The sequence below is a fragment of the Gopherus evgoodei genome, chromosome 5, assembly GCF_007399415.2.
Source record: "Gopherus evgoodei ecotype Sinaloan lineage chromosome 5, rGopEvg1_v1.p, whole genome shotgun sequence".
Taxonomy (NCBI): domain Eukaryota; kingdom Metazoa; phylum Chordata; order Testudines; family Testudinidae; genus Gopherus; species Gopherus evgoodei.
Window position 1 is genome coordinate 104666817 of NC_044326.1, and position 20775 is coordinate 104687591.

At 43.1% G+C, this 20775-nt stretch overlaps 1 protein-coding gene across 1 annotated transcript in view; it reads left to right on the forward strand.

The window, feature by feature from the left end:
• Window positions 1–8372: 8372 nt before the first annotated feature.
• The window catches only part of SEC24D (SEC24 homolog D, COPII coat complex component), a 92121-nt gene continuing 79718 nt past the window's right edge, over window positions 8373–20775 (forward strand). The window contains exons 1-3 of the mRNA XM_030564306.1: window positions 8373–8492; window positions 12361–12554; window positions 16866–16992. Coding sequence (XP_030420166.1) covers window positions 12404–12554; window positions 16866–16992 — 278 coding nt within the window. The 5' untranslated portion in view covers window positions 8373–8492; window positions 12361–12403. The remainder of the gene's footprint in view (window positions 8493–12360; window positions 12555–16865; window positions 16993–20775) is intronic.

Genomic DNA, 20775 nt, shown 5'->3' on the forward strand with positions numbered 1-20775 from the left:
TAATGGAGCAACAGGCTGGCCTGACAAGTATTAGAACCCTATGCAAAGGGCTATTTTAAGGACACCACTGATTAAAATTATAGAGAGAATATTTCCCTTAAATCTCACATTTCCTTAAGGCAATCCATTTTGATATGCAAATCCTCAGTCCTGTATTGCTACTCCCTCATGACGTCGCTACAATGACTTCAATGGATCAGGGCCTAAATGATCAAAAATGAACAGGAAAAATCCTCAAAGTCTTGCTCTGTTACCCAATATTGGATCTGAAATCTCATACTGAACTAAGGAAAAATCAGAGGAAAGAGGACTGTTGTTTTTCTCTTTTACAGATCTACCTGAAACTATCCTAAAGACAATGATAACAACCCCTCTCTTTTACTCCTAGTTTTCAGTTCCATACTAGATGCAATAGTATATAAATTTAGAATCAAAGCCCAAATTCTCCTCTCAGTTTCAGGCAATCACACTGCCCCCAAGTTATGTTGTAAATTAAATGTGTGTAATATCATTAGCCTTCAGTAGTATTGCACATGTATAATTTAGGATATAATCTGGTTACACATGTGTCAATCAGAATATAATTTAGCCTGCAGGATCTCCAGTACTGATGATGGTGCATAAGAAAGAAAGAACCCAGTTTGATTCTCAGACCCTAGAGTAAGATTACAGGACTGGCTGTTACATAAATATCTTTTTATTCACAATGTGAGCAAATTTCATCTGGAGTTACTGAGGGACAATAATCAGGAAACCTCACGATGCCATTTTTACCACGTTGCTTTCCAGAGCAGAATTACACTTTACTCTTTAATGATGTCGTCACATGTCTAACATTGAAGACACATATGTATGAATGCCTAGGAGCTATAGCATCAGATATATACTAATCCTGGCATAGGTCTTAGAAACTTGGTCACATCTTGCAGAGTGCTGAGTGCTGCTTCTGAAAATTCTCAGTGCCCTCAAATTCGGTGAAATCAATGGAAAATGAGGCTACCCAAAACTTCAAAGGAGGCTATAGTCCACTGAAAGATGGGCCCAAAATGAAAGGGAGTAAAAATTACCCCGGGATTTTTTTAGCTATCTTTTTTTTCTTTTTCATCTCATCCTGCCAATTTTAGTGGAGATAACTTCCAGAGGAAGAAATGTGATAGTATTCAATGGCAAAACTCAGTGCAGGGTTCATATGTGCTGAATTATCCACAGCTGCATAATGTTTAATAGCCAGACTCGAGGCACTGGCAAACAGAAGGGCCAAAGGGGCCAAGTCCATTATCTTTGTACAAAATATCCAGCTTCAAAACTTGTATTATATAGGTCGCTTAAACAATAGTTACCCTCTCCTTAGTAGTGCTGTATTTCAGAAAGAATTTTTATTACTTCAGATAAGCACACTTTTTTGTAATCATGAGTATTTTTTATAAGAAGAGAACAGGCATAGCTCAAGCAGCAGCCGTCACACTGAGGAAAGACAACTGTTTCTGTACCTTGCTCATTATGCAGCCACTGGGAATGCTCTAGCAAAAAGCACAATTACCTAAATACTCCATTCCCTAGCCCCAATTCTCCATCCTAATTATAGTGATGTGAGTTATCTGAAAAGCTTGATTCATTTTTTTCCAATATATGTCATATGTCTCCAGTAACACATTTAGAAACTGCTAACCTTGTAGCTGTTCAATGAGACATTTCTATTTTTCAATTATAATAGGCAGTGTGAATTTTTTTTTATTTCTGATTGTATTAGTAATTTTATGTAGTAATGTTTTTGGACAATTTTTCTTATGTATCCATTACTTTGCAATTCTACTTGACAAAGCATGCATATATGCATATACAAATTATATTAAAAAGCCGACATTAAAAGAATTCTATTAAGGTTGAAAATCAAGCACTCAAAAGGTAGAAAATGTTATGCAACTTTAATTTTGGCCCCTTGTGCATATGCTTGATGATACTACTTTTTAACTTAAATGATATGCTATGTTTTTAGGCAAATTCCCTGCTTCATTCCGTACATGGATTGCTTTTTCCTAGCTTTAGCTTCAGGTTAAGTTTTTTTTGAGGGGGGATTGCCTGGGAATAACAACTATATTCATTTTAATGGCACTTTTTTTTTCTCATATTGCTCCACATGATTCTACTTAATTAATTAGAAAAATATGGAAGCCCTCCAGTGACCAAAATAATTCTGCAAACTCCCATGCATGATCACTAAAGATAGAGTAGCCTGGTGGATAAAATAGCTGCATCATGTTTCACACTTAATAAGTTCAGTCTGGAAAATAATGTTGCACCTCCCACATGTGTAGTGGAGAGATGCTGCACTTGGCTTTTGAAGGATTTCTTTACACAAACTGACACCACTTCTTAGTTTTTGTTATGATTTTTCAGGGAAGAATAGAGTTCATAAACCATCTGCCAAATTAGGCTATTTATGCCTTTGTTTATTAGCAATATCTCAAGTACAAACTAATGAACAGAACGGTTATATTGATACACATTAAGGTCTCGATCATTCAAAGACTTATATATGTGCTTAACTTTATGCACATGAGAGGTCCCAATGACTTCAGAAGGACTACCTGTGTACATAAAGCTAAGCATGTGTCTTTGCAAAATCAGGACTAAGGGGTCATATTCAGTGTTCTCTACTTAAGCAAAACTCCCATTGAAGTCAATGGGAGTTATGGGTGCTCAGCAACTCTGGAGTGTCTCAGATTGGGAACTCAAAACCTAAGGTATTCAAAATTAGTGGACACTTTTGAAAATGTTAGTCTTCACCCCTCCATGCCCCAGTTTACCCACACTTAAAATAAGAGCAATGTTTTTTTTCCCTGTCTCCTGGGTGTTGTGATATTCAATTACAGTTAAGATAAAATGTTTGCAAATTCTGCAGCATTTATATGTTGAAACACAATCCTCTATTGTCTTCAGATTTTTCTAAAACTGGAAAACCTCCAGCTTTTATATATACATACTAAAGAAATCTTTAGAGTTGAGGAATAAAATGTTTCTTCTTTATTTACTTATTTGGAAAAATACTTCTATCACAAAATGAATCGTTTCCATATTGACCCAGGGGAAGGTCTCCAAATTAGCCATTGGGTACAGGTGTAAAAGCAGTGCCTGCAGCTATATCGCTTTATGCTGGGTTCCCATCTGCTCTCATAAACTAAATAGCATCTTGCCAGCTCTGTGCTCAGGATGAGAGATGAACAAGGAACACCCTGATATTGTAGAAAGTGATTTAGTGAGTAGCACTTCTCCCTCTGACTCAGCAAGGACTCAATACCTCAGCATGGTCTATGTTATGGAGAGTGGTGACCTTTTAAATAAGACAAATAAACAAGATCCTAAACCAGCAGTAGTCATTAAAAAGTCTAAGGAACTGTTCCCAATGTAGGGTATTAAACTCTCTGTGCTGGCAAAATTCCACCTTGGGTAAATTACTTTCTGATTATCTAAGTTCACCTTGCATTTTCAAATGGATATGGCATGTTTCACCTCCTGCCTTTTAAATTTTTGTTTAGTGTTGCTATTCATTGTTTAAAAGGTGCCACTTTCACTTCAGAAGCGGCACCATTATAGTGATGAAGTGATTGCCTTAAACAACTTCAACAGCCTGTAAAGTGTGTTGTGATTCTTTGAGTTGAACAGTGCTATATAAATATAAAATCATTATCAATTAAGTCTGCTAATAGGGGGCTGGTGTCACAGCCCTACTCAGCTATTTGTGGGTGAAGCAAGTCAATTAGGTCTACTGCAAATGACAAAAAGAGCGGCCTGAAACCGTATGGTCCTCAGCCTACAAATCTCTCAGGGTTAATCCATCAAGGTGTTCTGAGAATGTGAGCACGTAGTCAGGGAGGAGTTTGACCAAGTCCTAGGCTCCAACAGAGGGAACCGTAAAAAAGAGAGCGGTAGTAATTTTAAAGTGTCTCTGATGGAGTAGCAGAAGAGGCACTTCAACAGAACAGGGCACTGAAGCAGAGTCACCAAACTGGGGAAAGGGAGGAGATAACAATATAAATAAAAGGACCCCAAAATCCTGAGAGGACCCAGCCTCCTGTAAAGAACTGGTACTAGTTATTTGGGTTGGGACATTAATCAGGCCTCAAGTCTAGTTCTTTCTTAAAGCTCCTTGAATATGACCTGGATCTAGAGCTCAGCTACCTCCACAATTTATATTTATTAACAGAAGCCTAGTCATATATGATGATTCTGTGCCAGGACCCATAACTGTGGCAACCAAAACAACCAGTCCCATCTAGCTAGTTACCCTAGAGTTCTAGCTCTTTGGACTGGTTATTCTAGTGACAAGTGATCAAGGGGGAGACTGCCCTTCCCACTGGTTTATTCCTGAGGGGCAGAAGGGAAGATACCTAAAGGTCTAAAAGTTGCACATTAAGTTAAGTAGCACACTATGATGTAATTTGCAAATAAATATGAAAATATAAGATCGTTTATAATAACAGAGAAAATAATGTCCCAGCTAGAGGATTCAGTGAACATTTGGAGCCAGGGATCAAAGAGCTTGGAAGGGAAAGCTCCCTTTACAAACATATCATTGGCCAAGATAGAAGTCCTCTTTCTTCTCCTCCACCTACTTGAAGGCTGTGTACTATATGCTGTGAGATATGGAATCAGTCTGTCTTATAGGAAGCTTTCATTAAATAAAACTACAAACTTTACTACAGACACGAACAGGCAAGCTTCTGCACATCTTCAATACCAGCTTTGTCTCTTTTTTTCATCATGGACCACCCCTGCCTGGAACTCTATGCAATTTACAAAGACATCTACTGGCCAAATAATGTACTGCAAGTAAGTATATCACCGTGGAAACTGCAACCTATGTCTTGCAAAAGATTAAAGGAAAGATCTCTCCCTATACCAAACTATAGGAGTACCACTTGGAGCAGTGAAGCATCTATTAGTCTTCAAACAGTAATCCTTTCTGCAAGATGCAGCCTGATTTATGATTCCCTCAATCTCCAGAGGCCTTTTTGATCATTTTAAATTGTTTCACTGGGTCTGTTTGGACTTTTTAATCTAGGTTCTCTTTAATATTGTCCTAAAATTATACTTTTTCATTGAACCAAGGTCTGTTTGCTGCTGGTAAGGGTGGTATCAGATTGGCAAGTGGACCATGAGATCATCCCTATGTTAAGGGTCTCTGTTCATGATATGTAGGGCCCTACAAAATTCATGGTCCATTTTGATCAATTTCACGGCCAAAGGGTTTAAAAATTGGTCAATTTCACCTTTTCAGCTGTTTACATCTGAAATTTCATGATGTTGTAACCATGGGGTCCCAACCCCAAATGTACCCAGAGGTGGGTCCTGTCCTTGCCCACACCAGCAGGGACTCACAGCTAGAAGCCCCCTGGCTGAGGTGCTCCTGGCAGCAGTGGGAGATTGGACCCACCTTCACAAGCCTCCTCCAGCTGAAGGAACTTCCAGTGCTGCTGCCCAGCACTGGAGCTTCCTGAGGCAGGAGGAGGCACTCCCAGGTGGGTCTGATCTCCCCTCAACCCCGAAAAGCAGACATTTCCTGTCCCTCCCCAGATCCGCAGGGACTTGCAGAGAGGAGACTGCCAGCTGGGGCACTCCCAGCAGCAAGGGAGAGATCAGATTTCATGAGGAAGGGCTTATTTCACAGCCTGTGACACATTTTTCATGGCCATTATTATTCTGACCAGATGGATATGTGTAAAAAAGACATGCTGGATTGCAGGCAAGAAACAGGGAGAGACTGAGACCAGAATAAGGCCAGATCTATATTAAAAAGTTAAATTGACCCAGCTATGTCACTCAGCAGTGTGAAAAATCCACAACCCTGAGAAATTTAGGCCATGTCTACACTCGAGTCTGCACTGCACCATCAGAAATTTTTAGTGAAGCTTTTGATATGGTCTCCCACAGTATTCTTGCCAGCAAGTTAAAGAAGTATGGGCTGGATGATTAGACTATAAGGTGGATAGAAAGCTGGCTAGATCGTCGGCCTCAATGGGTAGATCAATGGCTCCATGTCTAGTTGGCAGCCGGTTTCAAGCGGAGTGCCCCAAGGGTCAGTCCTGGGGCCGGTTTTGTTCAATATCTTCATTAATGATCTGGAGGATGGCATGGAGTGCACTCTCAGCAAGTTTGCAGATGACACTAAACTGGGAGGAGTGGTAGATATGCTGGAGGGTAGGGATAGGATACACAGGGACCTACACAAATTAGAGGATTGGGCCAAAAGAAATCTGATGAGGTTCAACAAGGACAAGTGCAGAGTCCTGCACTTAGGGTGGAAGAATCCCATTCACTGCTAGAGATTAGGGACCGAATGGCTAGGAAGCAGTTCTGCAGAAAAGGACCTAGTGGACGAGAAGCTGGATATGAGTCAACAGTGTTCCCTTGTTGCCAAGAAGGCTAATGGCATTTTAGGCTGTATAAGTAGGAGCATTGCCAGCAGAGCGAGGGACGTGATCATTTCCTCTATTCAGCATTGGTGAGGCCTCATCTGGATTACTGTGTCCAGTTTTGGGCCCCACACTACAAGAAGGATGTGGAAAAATTAGAAAGAGTCCAGTGGAGGGCAACAAACATGATTAGGGGGCTGGAGCACATGACTTATGAGGAGAGGCTGAGGGAAGTGGGACTGTTTAATCTGCAGAAGAGAAGAATGAGGGGGGATTTGATAGCTGCTTTCAACTACCTGAAAGGGGGATCCAAAGAGGATGGATTCTCAGTGGTACCAGATGACAGAACAAGGAGCAATGGTCTCAGGTTGCAGTGGGGGAGGTTTAGGTTGGATATTAGGAAAAACTTTTTCACTAGGAGGGTGGTGAAGCACTGGAATGGGTTACCTAGGGAGGTGGTGGAATCTCCTTCCTTAGAGGCTTTTAAGGTCAGGCTTGACAAAGCCCTGGCTGGGATGATTTAGTTGGGGATTGGTCCTGCTCTGAGCAGGGGGTTGGACTAGATGACCTCCTGAGGTCCCTTCCAACCCTGATATCCTATGATTCTATTATTATTTCCCTCATCTAGGGCCTTAGGGATCAAGTCACATTTAATCTCCTCTTTAATAAGCTAAATAGATTGAGCTGCTTTAGTCTCCCACTTGAATCATTCTTGTAGTTATTTTCCGAACCCGTTCCTATTTTTCAACCTCTTGTTGATACCAGCACTGGATATAGTATTTCACTAATGATTTCACCAGTGATAATATCACCTCCCTACCCTTACTTGCTATTGCTGTTTCCTTACTTATACTCCCAAGAATCACATTTGCTCTCTTAGGGCTGGTCCAGACTGGGGGGGGGGGGGAAATCGATCTTAGATACGCAACTTCAGCTACGTGAATAACGTAGCTGAAGTCGAATATCTAAGATCGGATTACTCACCCGTCCAGACGGTGCGGGATCGATGTTCGCGGCTCTCCGTGTCGATTCCGGAACTCCGTTGGGGTTGATGGAGTTCCGGAATCGATATAAGTGCGCTCGGGGATTGATATATCGCGTCTAGATTAGACGCGATATATCGATCCCCGAGCAATCGATTTTAACCCGATACGGCGGGTAGTCTGGACGTGGCCTTACGCTGCCCTGGGATCTCACATTCAGTTGATTTTCTACCATCACCCGCTGATTGCACAACCCTACTCCGACCAAGCAAACCGCACCTCTCTGCCCACATGTAGCCTGTCATTGCTGTGCTTTCTGCAGGATCAGGAACTATGTCTCTCAAATGTTAAAGTGTCTCTCACAATATTGCCATCTCCAAGTGTTCTAAAATCTTGAGCAAAACCTCAAAAAAATCACAAGGCTGGTTTTAAAATGAGCTTTTAAAAAACAGAGTCCTTCTATATGCCTTCGGGTTTTGAGCCAGTTGCAGGTCATGTTGTCCAGCTCCCCTCCACCACCACCACCACCACCACCCCCAGCCAGTCTCAGTAACATCCTCTTTAAGCATAAGCGGAGTATCTTAGGATTCCAGGAGCTGGAGCTTTCAGGAAACACCAACTAGCACGACTCTGCCGCTTTCTACCTCTCTCCTTGGGTTAATGTTCATTCATTTTCCCCCCCCTGACAGCTGCACTGCTCCACTGCAGGGAAAGCACAAAGCAGCCCCCCCTGCTGCACCACTGTCTGCACCCCAGCCCATTGCGGCTCCTCTGTCCGTCCTTCCTTCCTTCCTTCTCCAGTCCTCACCCCGCTCTGCAGCCAGGTGAGGGCGGCGGCTTCAGAGTTGTCACTGCGCCTGCTCGGTCTCCTCTCTCGGGCATGCGCCTGAGTGAGGGAGCATGGTTCGAGCTGAGCTGTGTGCGGCGGCGCGTGCCCGCGGCGGCTCCCGGCGCGCGCTGTTAGACGTGGCAGTTCACTGGGCGGCCGCGAGCGGAGAGGAGCCGGGAGCCTCGCGCCGGGGACAGCTGCTGTGTGACCGGTCCGAGCGTGCGAGCCACAGAGACACGGGGGAGGGGAGCTGCACACGGTGCACAGGTAATGGAAACCTGGGGCAGTCGTGGGGAGCCGGGTGTGTTGTATGCACACCGCAAGTGGGTGCATCCTATAGACTGCCTATAAGGGTGCAGCAGGGGCTGCGTCCTAGATACACAGCATTCGGGGGGGCTTGCAGGATGGTGCACATCCTATGTGTACAGCGTGGGGGGTGCGGCATGAGGGTGCACCCTGAATACTCACCAGTCGGGACTTGGTGGTGCAGCCTATATACACATAACTTGGAGTACAGTATGGGGTGCCTCTTATATGAACAGCACTGGAAACTTGGGGAAGGAGTGGATGCTATCTATATACATAGCATTGGGTGTAGATGGGGATGCATATACAGAACTGGAGACCTGGGGGAAGAGTGCATCATATATATACAGTATTGGGGTTTGCTCAAAACACAGAGTTGGAGTATTGTGAGGGACTTGCATCCTGTATGCACAGTACTGAGAAGCAGCAGAGTGGAGTGCATTATACACACATCCCAGGGTGAGGGGAATGCATCCAGCACTGGAGAGCAATGGGATGGGGTGTATCCCGTATACTAGGTAACAGTATGATCGGGAGCATGCACCCTACATGCACAGAACTGGGAGGGAAAATGTATATCCTACATGAGTAACCCAGGTGGGGTACCAGTGGAGGAATGTCTCTCATACACAGCATTATTAAGGAAGAGATGCACAGTACAGTAAAATATACACACAGTCTTCACTGCTTTCAGCTTAGACTGTTGTCTGTCTTTCTAGTGTGTAGTATACCAAAATTGTACTAATTGTCTTAAGTTTATAAGGTGCTAGAGGCGGGGAGCCTGCCTCCCTCTATGTATTGTACAACACCTAACACACTAGCACTTAAATAATAAAAATAACAACCAACTCTCTTGCATTGGGGTGAGAGTGTTTTTATATTATAGTTATAAATCCATGATCTTATAGCGGCACCTGTGTGGATGGGCCTTTGTTCTTTTTCAGAGCCACATTGATTTCAGTGGAACTCTGCATGGGCACAGCAATTATCCTGAATGGACACAGCTGCAGGATTGCAACTTAGCTGACTACTAATGTCATTTGAATTAGTGAAGTGTTAGGGAGGGTTTGGGGAAAGACATAATAAGAGAACAGAGAAGATAAAACTTTTTTTCTATTTATATTTATATGTAGGCATATCAGTAGATAAACTTGTGAAAAGGTCACCACATGCAAGAGAAGTCCCCTGGTTTCAGAGGCGATCTTAAAATTTTCTGTGTAGTTTCCTGTACAGTTTTGTACATCTCTAATTAAAGTCCAGCCTGAACTAGTGGATCATTTTATGCTGGTATCTTGGGTAGTGTTTTGGAGCAGGTTTCACTGTATATATGTATATGTGTACGAGGGGATTATTTATGTTACATATGAAATACAGTATGAAATGAGTCAAATCGGTAAGTTGGCATTATGTTTATGTTTGAGAGTCCCTCTCCTTACACAGGCTCTCTTTGGTTTTTTTAATGTGTGGGAAGTTTGACGTGGCAATTTTTTTTTTTTTTGGTTTTTGGTGGTGGTTGTGGTTTGTTTTTTTTTTTGGTGATTAAGTAGTGGAGGAAGTTGTTTCCCTTAAATTCTGTCAGGGCTAAGAAAGATGTTGGTTGCTGAAACCTTCTTAGAGAGAACATTTCTCTCTTCCTACATACTGGGAGTTAGTGCTGACTGTTAGGTAAATCTATTCTAGAGTGACCAAAGCTCGTATTGCCACGTCTCTCTCTGCTGGGGAAAAAAAAAAGTACTACTGGCAACAAAGCACTCTCTAGGCTTTCTCTCTTTTCAAGCTTTACCTTAGTAGCTAAGGAACAAATGATAGCCCTGTCATCTTATCTGTTTGGAACTGCTGAACATTCAACAAAAATATCTTAAACAATTGGGGAATCTTGTGCATAGGAAAATGGTGAGCTTTCACCACGGGACCGAGTATAAGGAGATCCGGGACTTGTTCCTGGCTTAGCTGCTAATTTCCTGTCTAACCTGGGAAGGATGCTTAGGCAACATTTTCCAGGAGAGCCCATTAATTTGGGGTGTCTTATTTTTTGTGTGTGTATGTGTGTGCACAACTTAAGGGCCCTTGGGTGCTGAGTACTCTCAGCTCTTCTTAACTTCATTTGGGGTTTTGGATGCTCAGTATCTCTGAACAATCAGTCTTATGTTGGTTACCAAAAATCAGTGGATTTTATTTTTTCAAATTTTGAGCTTACTCTCTCTTGTTTGGTTTCTTCTCTCTGTAAAAAGGGGATAATGATAATTACCTAACAGGGCTGGGTAAGTAAACAATTTTAATATCAGTAAAACATTTTCACATCCCCTGATGAAAGGTGCTATGTAAATGCAAAGTAGTGTTATGAAATGTGGTAGTCTAGCTCAATGCACTATGCTTCAGAGTTTATAATATTCATCTTAATTTTTAGCCCTACCCAGGGAAAAGCACTGGTAAGTACACTTGTAAACAAGACCTTCCTGTAACAAACAAATGCCCACAGTGTTATTACAGGTGAGGTCCAGCTTTCAAACACAATGAAATGAAATTCCTGGCATCAGAGGTCTAAAGTCACATGTGGGTGTTGGTTTTTGTTTCTCTTTAAATCAAATGTTAATAAAACAGTAGGGGCGGAAGAAGGAGAGAGTGGCAGCTGAAGTTGCCCTGTGGGAACCCCTGGGAACGGGATAGCAACTTCTTGTCTTTGAAACACTTTTTTATGCATTTACTAGGAGGATCTGTGTTCTGATGATGATGAGCAAGTTTGTCTGGGCGATCAATGGAAGAGAAGATTGCGTCTGTCAGAGTAAAAAGCAGAAAGATAAAGGAAAGCAGGGGTTAGATAGATAGCTGGTTGGCTGGCTGGGATCTGTAAAGGCTAACTGGAGGGAGCCTGCCTGGCTGTGAATATCAACCCGGGGTTGGTTAGGAAGCAAGTCTCCTGTACCCTGTTGTGTTTATTGAGCCTCCCATGCCCCATTGTCCAGCCTGCCTCCCCATGACCAGAGGTGGGGAGGTCTGTAAGGAGCAGAGCTGGGTAGCAGGGAGTCAGGCTGAGCAATGGGGTTAGGGAAGCATTGATAACTGAAGTAACTGGTGTTTGACATACTTGCCGTCTTCTCTTGGAGTAATAAAAATGGCTAGGACAAAGAAAGCAAATATCTTTTTGTTCTGCTTAAATCTGAAAGGGGGCCAATGCCTGAGCTGTAGTGCTAATGCAGATGAGTGAGACATTCTGGGTTTGCAGTTATAGAGATGAATTCGTTCGTGCACTGTAGGCCCTTTGCTCCAGCTAAACCAGTATAAAAGGACTTTGAATCCTCCCTCACTACTGGGAATATGCCCGGTTTTATGAGGCTCACTGCACAGTCAGCTCTATGCCTCTCTCCTCTCTTCTGCAGACACCCTGATGCAAGGGGTCTATTGGGGTAGGACAAGTAGTTGCCGGAGTGGTCCTGCCCCATCCTGATTCTGCTTTTTCTGAACTTCCTCTGTATCCTGTGGGATCTGAGGTGTTTGGGGAGCGGACCCACAGTCTATTCTTTTGGGGCAAATGTAGCTCATTCTCTCCCCTTCCTAATAGAAGAGTGTAAGGAATTTTCTTCCACAGAGATCACCACCCAAAAAACCAAACCCCAACTCTGTAAACTTTTCCCCTGGGATGGAGTGACTGTGTCCAGATAAATTAAGTGATTTGTTCAAATTCACACAGAAGGCCGTGGAAGAGACAGGAACAAAACTGTGCTCTTCTTGACTCCCAGTTTGTGTTGCCTTAAGGTTTTCATTAGTAACAAAAATGTGAGTCTTGTAGGATGCTATGGAGTAAGAGTTGATGGAAATCTTTCCTTTACAGACTTGTAAGGGAGACTCCCATTTGGAATGAGAATAGTAACGGAATGAGCCAACAAGGTTATGTTGCAACACCTCCATATTCCCAATCCCAACCTGGTATTGGGGGTTTTTCTACAGGCTTTGGACCACCTACTTCTTCACCTCTTTATGGGCATTATGGTGTCTCAACCCTATCATACTCGGCACCTCAGTCAGGTAAGGCAATACTAATGTACTGTATGCTCAGAGCCTGATTCTTAATTGTCTTGCATCTCATGTAATCCAAAAATGCTCCGTCCTGATCTGGTGCAAATTATAAGACAATATGCAGATCAACAAAGAGGCCTTTCGTGTATACTCACCCGGTATGTTAATTTTGCTTTGCAGGGAACAGTAAGTTGTACTTGTGTTTGAATACCACAGTAATAAGAAATGCCTAATATATGCAGAGAGAAGGAAAGAGTTAAAAATCTTTTCTGAAAACAGAAGTATGTTCTAAGCTAACCTCTTTGATGGGAGGTGGTCACTTCAGAAATGAGCTGTTTTCTGCTGTAGAACCAATAATTGATTAAAAAGATTAATGAGATCCTAACCAGGATCTGGACTGAACAGCCAGTTGGTACTTTACTCAGTATTGTACTCATTGAGATTGTTTTTTCTTTCTGTGGTGGGGTTGGTTAAAAAGAGGAAAACATAGGCCAGCCATCTGATCATATATGAGCCAACTGGCTTCTAATAGGGAAAATAACCTGGCTAGTTTTTATAGGCTGGGTGGAAAGTTGCTCATTATATCTCAGTATGATGTGTCTACTGATTAATACATGGTAATTGACAGACATCAGATAGAGCAAAGCAGGACAAACATACAGCTGCAGTCAATATTTGTAAGTACACATATGTCAGGATACAAAACTCAAAAAAAGATTGCCAAACTGGGGCTCCAGATTTTTTTAGAAAGTAAGAGTATGTGATTGAACATACATAGGGTTGATGCAAGAAAATGACCAAACATTTATAATGGCAACCTATATAAGACCTGATTCTCAACTCGCTGCCCTGTGTAAATCAGGTGTAATTTCAGTGAAGTTAAAGGAGTATATATTGGAGAGAAAAATCAGGGCAGTAGCCTTTAACCAAAGAGTAAGGCTTAAAAAGTGGGGGAGGAAAACTTAACAACATTGATGGGCAGGTTACTGAGTCGGCGAAGGGAAATGACATACAAGTTTCGGCCAACATAAGAATGGCCATACTGGGTCAGACCAAAGGTCCATCAGGACCAGTATCTTGTCTCCCGACAGTGGCCAATGGCAGGTGCCCCAGAGGGAATGAACAGACAGGTTATCATCAAGTGATCCATCCCCTGTCACCCAATCCCAGCTTTTGGCAAACAGAGACTAGGGACACCATTCCTGTTGATCCTGGCTAATAGCCATTGATGGACATATTTTCCATGAATCTGTCTAGCCCCCTTTTGAACATTGTTATAGTATTGGCCTTCACGACACACTCTGGCAAGGAGTTCCAGAGGTTGACAAAGTGTTGTGTGAAAAAAATACTTTCTTGTGTTTGTTTTAAACCTGCTACCCATAGGCACTGACTCCATGGGTGGTCCGGGGCTGGAGCACCCACAGGGGAAAAATTGGTGGGTGCTCAGCACCCACTGGCAGCTCATTGCCCTCCTGCCGAGCTCACCTCCACCTACGCTCCGCCTCCTCCCCTGAGCATGCCGCATGCCTGCTTTTTTCCCCCTAGCTCCCAGCGCTTGCGTTGCGAAACAGTTGTTTCATGCGGCTGAGAGGGAGTGGGGAGGAGGGGATACACAGTGCGCTCAGGGAAGAGGCGAGGCTGGGGCGAGGACTTGAGGAAGGGGTCCAATAGGGACAGGGAGGGGACGGGGCCAGGGCAAGGACTTTGTGGAAGGTGTTGGAATGGGGGTGGGGCAGGGAAAGGGTGGAGTCAGGGCGGGGCTGGGGGCAGGGGGTGTAAGCATCCACCGGCGCCGGGGAAGGTTGGCGCCTATGCTGCTACCTATTAATTTTATTTGGTGGCCCCTTGTTCTTGTATTATGAAAAGGAGTAAATAACACTTCCTTATCTACTTTCTCTATATCACTCATGATTTTATAGACCTCAATCATATCCCTCCTTAGTCACCTCTTTTCTAAGCTGAAAAGTCCCAGTCTTATTTCTCTCTCCTCCTATGGAAGCCATTCTATACCCCTAATCATTTTTGTTGCCCTTTTCTGAAGCTTTTCCAATTCCAATATATCTTTTTTGAGATGGGATGATCACATCTGTATGCAGTATTCAAGTTGTGGGTGTACCATGGATTTATACAGAGGCAATATGATATTGTCTGTCTTATCTATTCCTTTCTTGATGATTCCCAACATTCTGTTTGCTTTTTTGACTGCTGCTCACTTTGAGTGGTTGTTTTCAGAGAACTATCCACAATGACTCCAAGATCTTTCTTGAGCGGTAACAGCAAATTTTGATCTCGTCATTGTATATGCATAGTTAGGATTAGGTTTTCCAATGTACATTACTTTGCATTATTGCATACATTTCATCTGCCATTTTGTTGCCCAGTCACCCAGTTTTATGAAGTCCTTTTTGTAGCTATTTGCAGTTTGCTTGGGACATAACTATCTTGAATAGTTGTGTATCATCTGCAAATTTTGCCACCCTGTTTACCCCTTTTTCCAGATCATTTATGAATATGCTAAATAGGACTGGGCCTAGTACAGATCCCTGGGGATCAAAACATCAGAGGGCAGGGAGAGTACATATTAAAATAGAAAAGGTGTTTGAGCTGTTCTTTAAGTCATTTATAGAAGGTAGATAAGAGAAGGTTATAAGAAGATGAAAACTTAGATTAGGATTTACATTTTTCAGATATTAAGCAGGATCAGCAGCAAAGTAGAAGGCTGATTTCTTCATATTGCACAAGATTGTATATGAAGTTTGTTGAATAGCCTGTCTACTTTTCTTGTTCTCATGAAATGAGTGACAGGAACAAATTCAGTCTAGAGTGAGGAGCCAGGACTCTATCAAATGCAATGCAACCTTTATACCAAGACTAAGTTTGGCCAAATGAAATAGAAGAACCACTAGAAATGAGAAGGTTTTTTATCTGGAATATTCAGAAAGGAGAGTACCAAAGTTGGTAGCCATCCAAACTGTAATTTTAAGGAAAGTTAACCTAAAAGAAAAATAATCCAAAACACACTGATTGGAACATGTTACATTATTTTTCTTTATAACTTGTAATCTCTGTATAGTTGATCAGCAGTGTGGACTTCTCAGTGTTTAAGAAACACTCCTACTGAAGGGATACTGGATATAGGTGAGCTGGCATTCTTAGGATAAGCCTGTGTTGTCAAGCTCTTCCAGTCTTCTGAAAAGCACTGTCTTACTGAGGAAAACTTAACCATCAGTGTTTCTTCTTACTAAAAAGCTTAATGAGGAGGCTAGGAATTCCCAAATAAGCTTTCAGTATAAAAGTGCACAGGTACTTTCCTGCACTAGTTTGGAGGCTCTCACTTCAGGATCCTTTTCACCTTCCCACTCTGTTTTTTTTTCTTTCCTACACAATCTGTTTCCTTCTGTTTCTCCTTCTCCTCTTCTCCAAATTTTTCCATTGTACTAACTTTGGGACAAGCACCTGCTGCCAATCAAGAGGGGTAATGTGAGATTCAGCAACATAGAGTGCTGTCCTGAGGAGAGACGGCCAATGAGAGGGCAGCATGAGTGAGGGGGCTTGGGATCTGCTGGAGAGGAGGTATTTAGAAAAAGGAGGTGAAAAGAGATGTCACTAACGTAAAAAGGGGATTTGCTGAGCTAGCTGTATTAGAGGAAGCTGAATCTTGAAGGGCAGCATGCGAGGAGCCTGGCTGCAAGGAACATAGATCGTATGCCTGGTGAAGTTGACCATTGGGACTCTGATGGGGGTACAGTTTGGGAAGTGGGGGTGATCCTCCGAAACTGGGCTTTGAAGACAGGGTGACGAGTTGTTGATTTCCCCCTTGGGGTGACACAATGTGTTGGAAAAACTTTTTATTGTCATGGTAACTTAGTTTATTTTCCTAAGCAAGTATTTGATGTTACCTTACATTATTTATATATTATTATTATTATTTTATTTATATTATTGTTCCTGTCAAATTTCTGGATTTACCCCTTTATAAAGTTTAAAATGTAAGGTCATCACCATAGCCTAGCTGAGGCCTGGGTTGCTATTTATCATCTGTACTTGTTAGTGTATATAAACTAGCATCCTTGAAAGCAACAAAGGAATGGGAAATGTTGAAAAAGAGAGGAAGATGAGAAGGAAGTAATAAATGGTGAGCATTGTTGATAGATTTCTTTAATTAATTTCTGTGCCTGGCTCTGAATTCATCCAGTTCTGGCTATTGATAATGAAACCGTAATTCATACATCTTCTGATTGTTGTGTTTAAGTCCCCATTTAATGGGTTTCATGCATTTTTATATCTATTATAAATGTATTTAAATGTGACTTATTTTAGGTATATTGAAATCTACTGTGCCTTTTGGGTCCTCTGCTCCTGTTGGATCTCCACCTCCTGACACCCGTCAGTATAGCCAGACAAACCTCCAGAATGGCCCCCATTCAACTGGACATCAGCCACACAGGTGATTTTCAAGAAATAGCATGAATCAGATCGAACTTTTTCTTCATGTATTTTTTTCGTAGCTGATCCATAGGTATTCAGCCATTTCTGATCCATCTAACTTGGGGACTGTTCAGTTTCCAGGTTTAGCTTTTAAGTGGGTTGAAACTAAATTTTGGGTCACAAGTTGCTTTGAAATGGTCAGCCAGTCTTCTGGGGATAGGAGAAAGGGTCCAAGAAGGAGTAGGTAAATTTTAGAGCTGTTGATTAATCACAGTTAACTCATGGGAGGATTTGATTTAAATCACTAGTCAGGAAGACTCGATATAATCATGGATTTCTACATAAAAGTGCATTCTTATTGGTTATAATAACCTTAATACATATTCTTCACAACTCAGAGATAGATGTAGGTTTCATTTTGAGAAGGTACACACTATACATTTTTCAGTGATTTTATTTTGAAAACTTCAAAGTAAGTTTTACAGTTATATCAGAAAATGAATGATTGTTTGGTTATTTCATTTAACAAAGGTAATTGAAGCAGATATTTATGAAGTCATTGGGAGGTGAACTATCTCCAGTTCAACAGGTTAATCATTAATATTTGGAGGATTTTCTTGCCAAGCTGTATTAGGAGGAGAACATCACCAGACAAACATTTAAATAGTTTTATTTAACTAAAACAACAACGTTATGTATTCTGGATTGTTTTCTTCAACAGCAAACATAATATTTTAACAAAACAAGCATATGAATTTTTGAATTTAGTTAAACATTCAAGTTTTTTAAAATCAGGTTTGTTTTTGTTAAAATTGTTTTTAATTACAATAATTACATGAAATATTTTTAAAAAATAATTAAATTGACCATGTCAGCCAGATCAACAGGAGAAGCTTAAAATATTGGCTTTTGCAGCTAACTCAATCATCATCACCTTCATTTTCCTGTTTGCTCATAATCTGGAAAAGAAAAACAAGCTTTACTGCTTTTTCAGGTCCCAAACGATTTCTCAGTAGTCCAAAGGAAGAAAATATTCTTTCTGCACCGGCAGAAGAACCTACTGGTGTTAAAAGTGATATTATCACTGTGAATCAGGCCTGCACAACATGCGGCCCACGGAGCCTCACTGTGCGGCCTGCAGGGGGATTCTAAATCCCCGCCACACGGCTCTCTGCAGGCAGCCCAGAGCCCTTTAAATCTCAGCCGTGGCTGGGAGTCAGAGGGCTCTGGGCTGCCCGCAGTGGTGGGGAGCCCTGAGCCCTTTAAATCCCAGCCACGGCCGAGAGTCAGAGGGCTCTGGGCTGCCCGCAGAGATTCCCAGCTGCGGCTGGGATTTAAAGGGCTCAGGGCTCCCCGCGGCTGCATGCAGCCCAGAGCCCTTTGAATCCCGGCCCGCGGCCTCTGATTGCTCCCTCCCTGGACCCCTGCCCCAACTGCCTCCAAAGACCCCCACTCCCTATCTAACACCACTGGTTCTTGTCCCCTGATATCCCTGCCCCTAACTGCCCCCCAGGACCCCACCCCCTATCTAAATGCCGCTGCTTCTTGTCCCCTGATTGCCCCGTCCCAAGGACCCCCCCAACTTTCCCCCAGGACCCCACCCCCTACCTGTCCCCTGATAAACCTCTGGGACTCCCATGCCTATCCAACTGCTGCCTGTCCCCCTGACTGCCCCCCTGAACCTTCATCCCATCCAACCCCCCTGCTTCCTGTCCCTTGACTGCCCCCCTGGAACCTCCTACCCCTTCTCCAACCCCCAGCCCCCTTACCATGCCACTCAGACCAGCATGTCTGGCTCCATGCAGCTCCAGACATGTTGCTGCCATGCTCCCCCGCGGAGCCCACAGCCCCCCCCCCCCCGCCCACGCCAGCACCTGCCTTCCAGATTTGAACACCTCAAAATTCAGGAGTGCTCAAGCTCAGTTTGGGCAGCTGTTACTTCATTTCTCCCAAATCAAATATACTGATCCACTGTAACTTGCTGTAGAAAAAGTAGGATAAAATTGAGCAAGAAATGCTTATTAGGACTGGAATTGCTATTTTCAACAGCCATTGCCTTTTTGTTTGTTTAAAAGGAAGACAGTGATATTGCATTGGCAAATTCCCCGTAGAAGGAAAAAGTGGAACAAAAGAATAATAAAGGCACCTCAACTTTTTCTCATTTATGGAGAACAGTCTTATAATATGCATCCAGATATCCTCCAGTCACACAAGATGAAAATTGTTCCACTTTACTGCAGCTCTGTAACCATATGGGAACGAATCCTGTCTGTGTTTTGTGCACATCCAAAATTCCTGCTGAATGACCTGCCCTGGGAGCGTTACCAGTGACCCAGGGCTGGGGCGGCAGGAGGTGTATGTGTGGGGGCACTGGTGGGGAGCCCAGGGCTGGGGCAGCAGCGGGTTGGGGGGAGGGCACTGGTGTGGAGGAAAGGGGGAAGCCCAGCGCTGGGGTGGCAGGGGGTGTGGGTCGGTGGAGGGAGAGCCCAGGACTGGGGCAGCAGGAGGCTACAGGGGGAGCCCAGGGCTGGAACGGGGGGCAGCCAAATTTTTTTTTGCTTGGGGTTGCAAAAAACAGAGCCGACTCTTCCGGGTTCCCCCAGCCGCCGGAGCGCCAGGCCCTTTGATTTGACCCTGAGGGCTCCCAGCCACCTCTTCAGCTGGGAGCCGCTGGTTGATTTAAAATAAAGTATCGCCTCCCCACCCCCAGCCTTCCTTTTTGGCCCACAGCTGTTTTGGTGGGGCTGCGCTGGGGAAGGAGGGTTTGTTTCCGCAGGGCTGGGTGGTCCTGGGGCGGGGTGTTTGCAGGGCTGGGAGGTTTCGGCCCTCAGCCGTTTTCTTTGGAGTAATATGGCCCTCGCCGCTTTACAAGTTGCGCAGGCCTGTTCTGAATCCAAGTGCTAAGTGACCTCCACCAGTTCACTGGTGTGACTTTCTTTAAAACATCATCAGCAAACACATATTTCTTGAATGGTTCACCCTTAGCTCTGAAGTGTATCATAGTTGGCATTATGAAGGGATGATTGCTGAATGTCCATATCATAACCAGCTCCTCTTCTTCAGCCGTTAAGGTTTGACCCGGTACCCGAGTATTGACAATATTTGCAAGAAAATGAGCTGGAGATAGTGCTTGTCTCATTGGTTTTTTTATTGCTTGTATTTTAACTCTGCCATTACGTATTTCTCTTTTTAAGATCTCACTCAGTTCCTTCTAAATTCAACAGATTCAGCAATAAAACAGCCATTTCCCTGCTTTTTGTTCAAGGCTACAGAAAAAGGCTTCAGGGTACTCAACATGTATTCAACATTTCTCTTAAGCCCAGTGTTCAGAACTTTGACTGTGACAGTGCCATCTTTTTTTTCATAATTTTGTTCACAAACCGTCATCAGATTAGGCCAGTTCTTGATATAGTGCTCAGAACAGTCCACTACTGAGTTCCATCACGTCTTGTGGGAGAGTTACCTTGGTTCGTCCCAGTTTTTCAGAGCAGCTGCTGCAAAGTGGTTGTTACGAAGTATTTTGCCATTTCAACATTAGCCTTTATTTCTGGAACACTGAAGTCTTAGGCTAGGAGGTGCATCAAATGAGCACTGCAATCATATGTTATTATCTTGGGACTTTCTTCTGAATTTCTTCTCTTCTTGGATACATTTGCAGCATTGTCGGTGACCAAGCTGTGTAGGAGACATTTGAATTTTTTTCACAGTTTGTTATAGCTTTTACTTCTACTTCTTGTTAAGTATTCTGCTGTGTGTGTATTTCCTAATGTATCAATTGTTTCTGTAAGGAAGGCATTCCCTT